General features: G+C 32.4%; 1 protein-coding gene across 1 annotated transcript in view; it reads left to right on the forward strand.

The window, feature by feature from the left end:
- Window positions 1–5,139: 5,139 nt before the first annotated feature.
- LOC102591529 (transcription factor 25) overlaps window positions 5,140–13,034 on the forward strand; it is a 15,331-nt gene continuing 7,436 nt past the window's right edge. The window contains exon 1 of the mRNA XM_006364200.2: window positions 5,140–5,418. Coding sequence (XP_006364262.1) covers window positions 5,251–5,418 — 168 coding nt within the window. The 5' untranslated portion in view covers window positions 5,140–5,250. The remainder of the gene's footprint in view (window positions 5,419–13,034) is intronic.

Genomic DNA, 13,034 nt, shown 5'->3' on the forward strand with positions numbered 1-13,034 from the left:
GATTGTAATACCCTTTTAAATCCCTAGGATTATGGCATAATTATATTTGGTGTTGCTACAAATAAGAGAAATTACAAGTTTGTGTATCTAAATTGAGATATATTCCTTTTATATTCTTTATAAGGTTAAATAATTAAAAATAGTAAAAATCTTTAAGATAGTATAAAAGATTTATTTAAAACCTCCTACAAGAACTTTATCCCTCTTGTTTGTCTTTTTATTTTTATTTTATAAATTTATAGCAATCATGGAAAAGTTTAATCATTCAACAAAGCAAGGAGAGGAAAAAAAGAAGAAGAATTCTTATTTAAGTTTGAAAATCCTTTCCAAAACCCTTCACAGAAAAAATATATGGTACATTTTCATCTACGGCTACTTAAAGTTGTTCACATTATTCATTTAGACACCTTAACTAGGACTAGTACCTATTAGACACTCTAATATTAATAAATATGTATGTATTGAACACAAAATAACAACTAGCTAAAAAAATAATGTGCGTGTAATTCACACGTTGTGTCTTGAAAAAGTCACAAATAGAACTACGACATGTGGCATGTGGGTCCAATCTAATCATTAAAAATAAATTTTAAATTTTAAAAAATGAAAAAAATAATTTTCAACAATTAATAATTCAAAATGTTAATCAACTAAAAGATTAAGCCTTTGGTCTTTCTTCTTCTTTCCCTGGCTCACGGCTATCACCCATGTTATCGACTCCTCCAACAAGATTCATTTTTTCCTTATTATAAACTATGGGATTAAGATAAATATAAATAGTGAAATAAGTTGTGACGTATGTGTAGCTTAGTGGAACGACTATTGAGATATTTGTTGAAAATAAATCGATGTCCTTGAACGATGGCGAAGAGAAATTGAGAGTACTCAAGTAAATTCTATAGAATTCTCGAATATCATTTTAATAAATTCAATGGGTTTACATTTTAATTTGAGTGGTGATGTTTGATCGAAAATAGGAATTGACGGACGTCGGTCAACTTTTTAACTCCAAATCGAAATCTTCTTTCTTCTTACAAATTTTGCCCAGTAGATTCAAATTTTTTAATATAATGAATGAAAAAAAATAATGAAAAAAAACAAAAAAATAATACAGAAGATTGAGAACTGAAAATGGAGGATGAAGATGGAGAAAAGAAGTGCAGAAGTATGAACAAAAAAAAATGGGGAAGAAGACTGACTAAATGACTTTCTTTTGCTGGTTAAGATTTTTTTTTAAATACAAAAAATAATTATTACTCAATGCCAAATGTCAATAAAAGAAAAAAAGGTACAAGTTTTTTAATAAGAAAAATAAAAAATATGTTATTTGGATCTAGTCACGCGCTTAATATTCGTGAGATCCATATTTTTTGCCACATCCGCATTTTGTGCTTAATAGGTACATATTTTAAATATTTTAGGTGTTCAATAAGTACTAGTCCTCGTTGAGGTGTCTAAGTGAATTATGCAAACAAGTTTAAGGGGTCGTCGATGACGTAAACCTATATTTTCTCTATTTATTCAAACGCTTTCAACAAGATTTTCTACATCTTTCTTGGATAAATATTTGCAATTATATAAAACCAATGTTACCTATATATTATGTTAAAATTGTGTTGTTACATCAAATTTACTGGTAATATAGTTCTAAAACCTAGATCTAATAACGTGTTTGTACGTAAAAGGGATTATGGTTAATTTAAGATTAAGTGTAATGAATCATATATTAATTAAAAGGATTGAAATCAAATTATACCAATAACTAGAGAAAAAATGTTATATATTATCTCTATAATTTAAGAAATTTATTAAACACTTGCCAAAAAGTGTTCATTTTCCTTAATAATTTCTCCTAATCATTCTTTTACATTTTGATATTTCAAAAGGATATTTGGAGGAAAAAGAAAGAGAGAAGTAAGATATACCATGGAAGAAACTACAATTATAGCAACTATCACCTCAACAACAATATTGTTCTTGTTCATGATCAATATAAATGTCTTAAATGTCGCAGTAGGATTGCCAGACGAAAAAATTACTGTCATACCAAACAATCATATAAATTATCTTAGTGTCCATTGTTTCTCATTCCATAAAGATGGTGATGACCATAGTATTTGATTATTTAAAAAAAATAAAAATTGAATGTGCTATTTATAATATTTTATAAATATAGTTTATATCGATCCTCAATTTCTAAAAAGTAGCAAAATTAACCAACATAACTTTTACAACTCAACTATAATACAAAAGTAAATAACATTACAATTAAACATTGAAAATAACCACAAGCAGTCATGTTTTCGTTTCTTATAACATAAACCAATAAACTACAATTTTCACTATTTAACATACTTGCTATGTATAAATAGCATATTACAAAGATTTATTAGTGAATAAATTAAATAAATCTAGTAAATAAATATTCTTTAATAAAAAAATTTGTATTGAGGGAACAATTTCTTCTCGTCAAACATTTATTTTTTGATTAGCTACCTAAAAAGACGAGGGATCATTTCTTGAATGTCTGTAGTTGGTATTTTTAAAATTTGGTTGGTGGATAAAATAATGGGTACTTTTTTTATATAAAAATGAAAAATTGGGATGATATTTTAAAAATAAAATAATAGTAAAAAGAGAAATGATAAAAAAGAGAAAATTCATCTTAAATATTCTGAAATAAGATAAATAACATTCTAGCATCTGTATCTTGCTTTACAGAAAAGGCTATTCTTATTTTTCATAGTTATTGGTGTGATTGGTAAATTTTAATTATTTTTATCTATCAATCTATCGTTATTGTTAATTGTAATTATTATGTCCTCTTTTTAAAATTTATTTATGTGGCCATTTTTTAATTTAAATGATATTTTATATATTTTTAAAATACTATTATTTTAAATTTTCTATTTTCTCTTGATGATATGTGCTTATAATAACAAAAATATTATATTACATTTAACATTATAAAAAATTAATATTTCTTTATTGTTAAAATTTAATATTCAATGAAACATCACAAATTTCTAGACAATATATAGGTTCAATTTTTAATGTCAGGCAGTGAAAATTGAATTATTGTATCAGAAGTTGATTGGGGCGCTTAGTCAAAATGAATCATATTTTGACTATTACCTTTTTCATTACTATGTTCTCATACACAGAAATACCTTTAAAATGTTTTGTATATAGAACGATTTTCAAAAGAGTATTTAATGTCTATTTTTAATTATCGATTATCGAATTATCAAAATTAAATTTTAGAAATATCAAAACTTTCACCTCTAATGAATTATTTACCATATATATGAGTAACATCAACGAGTCATTTGGATGTCTTAATTGATCTATGACACCAAATTTATAATGTTATGGCTTGAAAGTGGAGATCTAACCTATACATGATATTTCTTTAAAAATTAACATGTCAAATACTAAATCAATTATGAACATGAAAAAGTCATAGAATCCCTCTCTGCCCTCCTCCCTCCCATGCACCCGAGTAGAGATCTTCTTCACCAAAACACTTTTTCTCTTCTTGGATTCTTCCTCTTCTACCGTAACATATCTCTCTCTTTTAAATCACTTGTTTCTTTGTGCCATCATTAATAAATCAAATTGAAGGAGAAAAGAGAAATCTGAAGAGAAGAACAAGGAATAGTAAGATAATCATGAATTATAAAGATGTTGGTTGTGGAGTGTTGATAGACGATGATTATATCATTAGTGTTGGTTGTAGATCTTCAAACTTTTTTTTGATAATTATGGATGCCACTCAATAATTTAATTGATATACTTTGTGTGTAATGAATAATCAAATATATTATTGATGACTTGAGACTGAAATGATATTGTGATGGGATGTTTCTACGACAAAATAGAGAAAACAAAGAGAAGTAATCATTTTTCTCAATGAATTTTCGATAAGTTTTAAGAAAATAATCATAATTTTTATGCATATATATCATAATATTTTCAATCAAAGTCATCATATACCTCATGATTTTTCGAATGATTTTCTTCAAGTAGATTCTCAGATGAATTTGCTGAAAATAATCGATGATGATAATGAATTGATGAAAAAGAACACAAAAAGAAGAATAATAAAAGAAGTTTAAAAAAAAAGTGGAGCCCATAACTTATTAAAAAATAAGAAAGAGAATTAGCATAATTAATATATTAAAAATTATTTTATACTAAAAATACTTAATTATATAATGATCAATAAAATAGTGTCAGGTTTATAATTTTATTACTCCCTCCGTCTCATTTTATGTGGCTACATTTGACCGGGCACGGAGTTTAAGAAATAAATGAAGACTTTGAAATGTTTACCAAATTGCCCCTTCAAAAATAGTCATATTAAAAAGTAGACTCACTTTTCTCTCTCCTCATAAATGTATTGGAGTACTATCTTTAAGATTAAGTGGGACCAACAAGGGTAAAAGAGGAATTGTACCTTTAAATACTTACCATATAAGGAAATGTGATATTCTTTTTTGAACTGACCAAAAAGGAAATAGTGCCACATAAAATGAGACGGAGGGAGTATTGTTTTTCTTCTTCTTACACACTTAAAAGTAAGTGAAGACACTTTATTTGCCATGTCAACTTCCAAGATAATATTAATATTACCTTAAACAAGATTATGTATGTAATAAATTGCCATAATAATTTGAGTATTTAATTTATTTGATTTTTGGGGACAAATTTAGGATGAATTCTATGCCTTTTCCCTTATGGACATATTTTGTTACAATATCTTTTTTTAATACGTAATTATTAAATATTCATATCAAAATATATCCTATTAAAGTTTATTTATGTTTCAGATGAACTTTAAAAATTCAGTGTATAATGTCTACTTTAGAAATATTGAATCATATATCGAATGTCCGTCCAAGGAAGCATTTGACAATATTTTTCACCTATTTTCGGAGTCAATTACACAAAACAAGTTTGGCAACAAAATTCGAAATTTAACTTCACTTGAATTTTAGAATTTTCAAGAATTTGAAAAACAATAACAACCAAAAAAAAAAAAAAATTAAGTAGAAAAAAAAAACTAGCCGACTTGCATCAATTCTTTTATAAAATATAAAAAAAAAAATAAAAAAAAAATTGGCATTAGTATCTGTATTTAAACCTTGGATTAGATTGAGGGTGGAATTGTTCGGCAGCTAAAACACAGAAGAAGAAGAAAGGAGAAACAAAGATTGAATTTGGGGAAACTTGATAAATCTTGAAAAAATGTCGGTTCGTTTGATGAAGAAAATCTTGAAGGAACAAGAACCACCTGAGACTCAACAACTAATCAATAGCGAAGATGAATCTGAATCTCCTCCTCCTTCTTCCGGTACTTTCCGTAATCCCTTCGATCTGCTTGACGACGAAGATGATGATGGTGGTGTTGACCAGGTTTGTGTTGTTACTATCGAAAAAAAAAAGCTTTTTATTTGATAGTATGTCATTTTGGTTAAATCATATTGTTTGATTTTATTTCCTAGAAAATTGATTTCAGTTTGCGAATGAACAAAACCCTGATAATTTTAGGGTAGATTAAGGTAGTAAGTTAACTACAGATCACTTCAAATGTCGTTCTTGGAATATGATGGAACATGAATACTTGAAAAGGTGTAAAGCGAACAGCTTTTATCAAATTGAACAAATTCGTGAAATCTGTGTTGGGAGATGACTGCAAAGGGGTGTTCCAGTTCAGTGAAGATTGGGGCAACTGCTTGAAATTCGGATTCAATTCGAGTAGCAGCCAGGGCCTGGCGGTTGATGAAGTGGCTGAAAACCTTGGAGATCAGGTTAAATCCTAGCACACGAAAAAAAATTCTAGGTGTTTTTTTTTCTTCTGCCCAAGGATAGAGTTATCCAATACATATGTTGGTAGGAGGGTAACAGGTGATGTGAACAACCAACATTATTAAAAAAAAAAAAAAGAGAGAATGAATGTGTGAGAATTGGGTATTTACCCTTAAAAGGTTGTTTGACAATTCTAATTGGTGTATACACATTAGTAGTTTTTGATGTATAAGATTCCTTTTCAGTAAGGAGGGTGAATAAACAAGAACATGGTATAACCTGAAGATGCTTCTGAAGTTTGTGGATTAGCTTTAGAAAAAAAAGGGCTTTTGATTTGATCAGCCATGCAGTTCTATTCTTGATTGATTTTATAGAATTGCTTCAAGTGACTATTCCTTCCTTTTTCTCCCTTGTTTTTTGTGACCACATATATCACAAATATAAAGCTGAAAGCACCAAGAAAAAGTTTGCGATGAACAGAATCCAACCTTAGATATATGGTTAAGGCATTAAGCTATAGACCACTTCGAATTTGTTATCTAGATGTGAACAAACTAGGTGAGCAAATGGATGTGATTGGATTCCTGAATTATGTGTGTTGAAAAATGGATTCGGAGCGCCACTCCATGAAGATGGAATTAAGTTGCTTAAGATTGTGATTCAAGTGAGGAAGATGAATATATTAGAATGGTTATGCCCTTAAAATGTTGTTTGACAATTCTAAATGGTGTATTCACATTAGTTGTTTTTGATATATAAGAACCCTATTTAGGTAAAGAAGATGAATAGATGAATATACCCATTTCCGATTGTGATCTACTCTGAGGTCACTCTACAAATATTACCAAGGCCATTCAGATTATATAATGAGCTATTGCATAAAAAGGACTTCAAGGAGATAGTGCAAAATAGCTGGAACCAATCCATAAATGGTCACACCATGTATAGTGTCTTGAGTAAATTGAAGTTAATTGAACAACAAGCCAGACAAGAACAGGGAAATGACTCAGCTGGACAGGAAGGTTGAAACATTGCACGACCAACTTGCAATAGCTTAGGCACAATTACAGAATGATCTATTAAACCTTGAGCTAATTAGCAAGGAGAGAACATTGTTAGTAAACTTTAAGAATGGTCAATTATTCAGGTAAAGGGTTTTATGACAGAGATCTAGAGATCCTTGGATATCCAATGGAGATTCAAACACAGTTTTTTATGCGTTCATGAAGGCAAGACAAACTAGAAACAAGGTGGCCAGAATTAGCACTGAAGCTTGGGACCTACTAACTGAACCGACACAGATACAACAAGAGTTCCTACTGTTCTTCAAGAACCTGTTGGGAATACAAGCAGCTGAAATGGCCAGTCTCGATATCAACATTGCTGGAGATGGACCATGCCTTACACAAGATCAACAAATGAAACTAATGAAGGAGATCACCAGGGAGGAGGTATTATTAGCTCTTAAAAAGCTACCCTTGGACAAAGCCCCAGGCATTGATGGGTTTCTAGCTGAATTCTTTAAAACATCCTGGGGACAATAGGTGAGGAGGTGCTATAAGCAATCCTTTGAAAATGGAAAATTGTTGTCTGCTATGAATTGTACCACAGTGACTCTCGTTCCCAAAGTACCAAACCCCACTTATGTTAAAGAGTTCTGACCCATAGCATGTTGTACGACTGTCTATAAATTGATAGCTAGGGTCCTTACCTCCAGACTCAAAATAGTGGTAGATTATCTGGTAGGGTCCTCACGATCTACATTTATTGAGGGGAGGAATATACTTGACAATGTGATTATAGCTCATGAACTAGTCAAAGGTTACTCTAGAAAGGGAGTCTCTCCAAGATGTATAGTAAAAGTGGATATAAGGAAAGCTTATGACTCTATGGACTCGGGATTTCTGAGAATGGTGTTGATTGAATTTGGCTTCCCTGGTAAATTTGTGAAATAGATAATGGAATGTTTAACTATTGTCCAGTATGCATTGATTATCAATGGTGGGATGGCTCCTAAGTTCCAAGTAAAAAGGGACTAAGAGGGTGTTTGAATTGGTTTAAAAGTTGGTCAAACCTACTTTTAAGTCAGTTTTTTACTTTTGAAAGTGTTTGGTAAATATAAAAAATAACTTAAAATAAGTCAAAAATGACTTAAAATAAATTAGGAAGTGTTTGGCAAGGTTAAAAATAACTTAAAATAAGTTAAAAACCAAAAGTAGGCCTCCCCCTACTTTTTATTTTTGACTTAGTCATTTAAGTTTGACTTTTTTATTTTTGACTTAAAAGCTACTTTTTTTTAAGCCAATCCAAACGGGCGGGTGGCCCAGTGTTGCCCTACCTCTTTGTCCTAGCCATGGTGTACTTGAACAGATCCTTGAAGCAACTTAGACACAACCCAAACTTCATCTATTATCCCAGGTGTGAGAGACTTCAAATAGTGTATATCTATTTTGCTGATGATCTTTTAATGTGTTGCTGAGCCGATAAAAAATCTATACAGCTAATGATACAAGCTTTTCAACACTTCTCTCAAGTATCTGGACTACAAGAAAATCTAGAAAAAGTTCAATATATCTGGCAGGAGATTCTCGGAGCTTCAAGGATCAAATCATCAGTGATATGCTATTCTCAAAAGGGGAAATGCCTTATCAATATTTGGGGGTACCCCTCTCTTCCAAGAAGCTAGTTATTCAGCAGTGCATGCCTATTATAGAAAAGATGATAGCGAGAATCACGAATTGGACAACGAAATTCCCATCATACGGTGGAAGATTACAGCTCATAGAGAGCGTCCTGTTTGAGATGCAGACATATTGGGCCCAATGAGTAGTTATCCTACCCATATAATTTTGTAATCTAGCCTAGTATAGGAAGAGGTAAGCTTTGAGGATTAGTTCTGGAGTTTAAAGAACTACAGTTTTGTAATTACACACTTGGTTGAATTAAAATGTTACTTTCGACCAAAAAAAGAATATACCCATTTTTTGTGACCGTGTTAACCACAAATATAAAGTTGCAAGTGCCAAGAATAAGTGTGCAAGTAAATATAACCCAACCTTAGATTTATGGTTAAGTAGGGCAATATGTAATTTTTTTGAATGTTATTAACAATTGTGGTAACCTCGCCTACAAGCCAAGCCATATACCAAAAAGAGTATCTACACCATAATATGGTTCTCAGCAAAAGAGGTCCAATCCTCTAAACACATAGGGACCTCGAAGTACACCCAAAGGAAACTAGAGACAAAAAACTACTTCGCAAATTTTTAAAAGCTTGCTCCAGTCCTTCAAAATCCCTCCTATTTCTCTCTTTCCAAAATAACCCACATGTTTGCTAAGGGGACCACTCTCCATGCCCTTGGGCCTTTCCCTCTCGTATGAGATATGTAAGTTTTAGACTTCGAATCTTGTTAGTGAGAAATCAATGAAATTAGGGTAGAAAACAAAGGGATGTGAATAACTTCCTGAATTCTATGTGTTGAAATGAATTTGATGGGCCATCCCATGATGCTAGGAATTATGATGCTCAAGATTGCAATTCAAATAAGGAATATGAACATGTAAAGAACAGGGAATAACCTAAAAAGGTTGTTTGACAATTCATGGTACTTAATAGTTAGTTGTTTTGGGTATAAGATTCCTACTGAAGTGAGGAAGATGGATATATAAGAACATATGTATAACATGAAGTTGTTGACGGGGTTTGTGTATGAGTTTTAGGATAAAAAAGGTTTTGATTTGTGAGCCTTGTAAGTTCCATTCTTGATTTGTTTCATAGAACTCTTTTCACAATCTATTGATTTTTATTCGCCACCATAATTCCTTTCTTGATATTTAATTGAATTGCTTCCGACTATTGCCTTTGCCCTAGTGCCACTTTTTTTACTACATCAAACAAAAGTAACTGCTAGTACCGAAATAAGTGTGTGAATGTAGATGCTAATTCATCATATTAGTAGTCGGTGCAATTTTGAGCATAGTCTATATGTATGTATGTACAAAAATTTAGAGACAGTCCAACCTTGATTATAGGATCAATTATGTTGGTAGGATTCATATGGGAACAATAGAGAATAGCCTTAAAGTGATCAGTTGACAATTCTAAATTGGTGCATATGCATTAGTTTTTTCCTGATACCTTAAGTTGGGCTTTAGATGAAGTGGTGTGGCTTATGTAAATGTCCTGACATGAAGATAAGCTTTTGCTTTATGTCTTGGCATACTGTAGGATGGGATTAAAATTTAGGGACATTGAGATGAATGTCAAACACCTTGAAAGTGACAAGTTACAATCGAATGTTGGATTTAATGTCAAGTGTCAACTATGACATATTAAGCATCATTGCATGTACTGAGAATGGTGTAGAAAGCTTTAAAAGAACTTTTTAGTTTCACTTGTATATTTGGTGGAATAGAAACTACCATGATGTAGAGGCTAGGTCTGCGTACATGTCACCCTCCACAGTCCCCTACTTGTGGGATTACACTAGGTATGTTATTGTTGATGTAGAGACTACCGTGATGTCTTGATGGTCAAGTTTGATGGAGAATTGTGTATAATTTGAGTTGTGTAGCATGCTCAAACATATCTTTTGTCTCCAACTTGATGTTTAAGGATGACTTTTTTGTTTGTTTCCATCCCTATTCCTCAAATAAAGTATTCAAAAGGAAATACTTGCTCAATTTATCCTTGAATTAGTTCTCCGGTTCGAATGGCTTTCGTGCTTTTTCATCCTTTTTTTTTTTGATGACAAGGGAAACCCGCAGCCGCTACCCTTTGGGTGCGCACAGGTTAAAAACCCCGCTCCTATGCAACAGCTCGCAAACCACATAGGAGAGGTAACCCGCACTAGGCAAGCCCTGTGCGACGAGCTCGACCCAGAAGGCAAACCCCTTGCATTCGCTGGCAAGGGGTTTCGAACTTGAGACCTCCAACAGGGCCACCCCGAAGGGTTCTTTTTTGTTCTTTTTTCATTGCTCCCTTGTCATCAAAACCAAGTAATCTCACTACTCTGCTCTTTCCTCCTTCCACACTTTTGTTGAATAAGTAAAAAGGATAAATCCATGTCGTACATAAGAAAATGTAGATCATTGAGTTTGAGTTCATTTATCTTTTATTTACAACAACAACAATGTATGCAGTGTAATCCAACAAGTGGGATCTGAGAAAAGTAAGATGTGTACAAACCTTATCCCTACTTTTGTGGGGTAGATAGGATGTTTCCAATGGACCCTCAACTTAGAAGGGAAGTTAGTCATAGAAGGATTGCAAGAAAAAAATGACAACAAAATAAGTTACCAGTTTCAAAAAATAATAAAATAAAAAATGACAACAAAATATTAAAATACAAAATGAAATGAAGCAATAGATGGTGGAAACACATAGAAGAATAAGAAATTACATGATTACTAAATAGTACTACTAATAAGAAGAAGAGGATACAAGGAAAGCCCCTTACCTCTCCCACCTAATGGGAGACCACACTCGGCTACCTACTCACCTTATAACATAATCCCCAATCTTCATACCTTCCCATGAAATTTAGCACCGAACGGTGTGGGCTAACGATCAATAAAGTGGATTGAAAATCAGGATGACTCGTTTTCCAAAAAAAAAAAATCAGAAAAAATTTCCTCACTAGGTGATTTTCTTTCATCTATCCTTAGCTTTTGTGGACAGAGTTACTTGTACAATTGTAGCAACAGAGTTGTTGCTGGTGGGAGGTGAGATATCCTGTGAAATTAGTTGATGTGCGTGCAAGCCACCACGATTATATATATTTTTAGGGGTTTTAAATACTTTATTAGATATCTTTAGATGGTTTGGAGTTTCTTGGGTTGTGCCAAGAACGATTAAGGAGTTGATGCTCAACTGGAAGAGTGGAGCTAGGGGAAGAAGGCACCAGGCTTGGGATGTTACACCTCTTGCTTTGACGTGGGTCATTTGGAAAGAGAGGAATAAGAGAGCTTTTGAAGGAGTGAAGATAAGCTTTCCTCAATTGAGGAGTAGTCTCCGGTCGCTTATTTTCTTTTGGAGCACCCGTGCAATTCCTGTTTGTATGGAATTGGGTGCCTTTTGGGGAGAACCATATTTTGTAGGTTTCTCCTCTTCTTGGTATATTACTTGTATACGCCAAGTTGATCTTTTTATCATCAACGAAACCTCTTACTTGATAAAAATAAATAAATGAGTTTTGCTATAATGTAGTGAACTACGGCCAATAAAATTTATTGGTGTGAAGTCCGTAAGTTTGGCTCCAGTCCAATAGATCTCTTCATGGCAGATGACAAATGTATAATACAATGAACATCTGTTATGGATGGAGATTTATCTCCAGCACAAGCATAGGTAACTTCAATTACTTCTCTTCAGTACCTCTCTTCAGTGGAAGTCCTTTCTAGCCAAATGTTATCTTCTTCAGTAGTACAACTGAGGGCTACTGTTTTTTCCCAGTGAACAATTACTCGTGGAACTCTTCATTCTAAATCTCAGTTGATTTTTCTGTTCTTCCTATCCCAAACAGTTGGTGATACTAATATGATACCGATTTGCATTGGCAATTCTAGTGAAGAATATGTTTTTTCATGTGCCAACCAAAGGACTTAGATTAGCCAATTGCTGATGTCCATGTGGGGAGTGAGTTATGATCTTTTTCTTCATTTTGAGATGGCTCAGGACCTCAGTACATGTTTTTGTTTTTTGATGAGAAGTGAAAACATGTTGCTTTCGTCATATGCATTGATTGCCATTTTTTTTTGTGACTGTGATTGCCATTTTTGTTATTGGTGAAGAGCTGTTTCTTGGCATTACATGAAACTGATATTTATATTCCCAGAAGAGAAATCAGATTTGAAGATGTATGTTTTGCTTGATTAAGAATTCAACTAGAGTGGATGTTGCATCCTTCTGCATCATGCCATTCTTTCGCTGCTCGCTCTGTGAGATGTGCAACTGTTCTTACTTTTGGTGTGTGGTTTAGGGTGCATAAATTGAGGGGGGCATACCATGGTAAGTTGGTGTTATGTTGTGAGAAATATTGGAAAAGAATATTATTCAATTATTGTTGTTTACATTATTACATTGAGACCCTATTTATAGACCCTAGAATACAATCCTTTACCAAGTAGGATACTATTTAGTATTCCTATTTCTATTTCTATTCCTATTCCTGTTCTAATAGGATTGTATAAACTTATTCCTATTCTAATAGGATTGTATAAAC

Source organism: Solanum tuberosum, unplaced genomic scaffold, assembly GCF_000226075.1.
Source record: "Solanum tuberosum cultivar DM 1-3 516 R44 unplaced genomic scaffold, SolTub_3.0 scf00483, whole genome shotgun sequence".
In the NCBI taxonomy this organism is placed as follows: domain Eukaryota; kingdom Viridiplantae; phylum Streptophyta; class Magnoliopsida; order Solanales; family Solanaceae; genus Solanum; species Solanum tuberosum.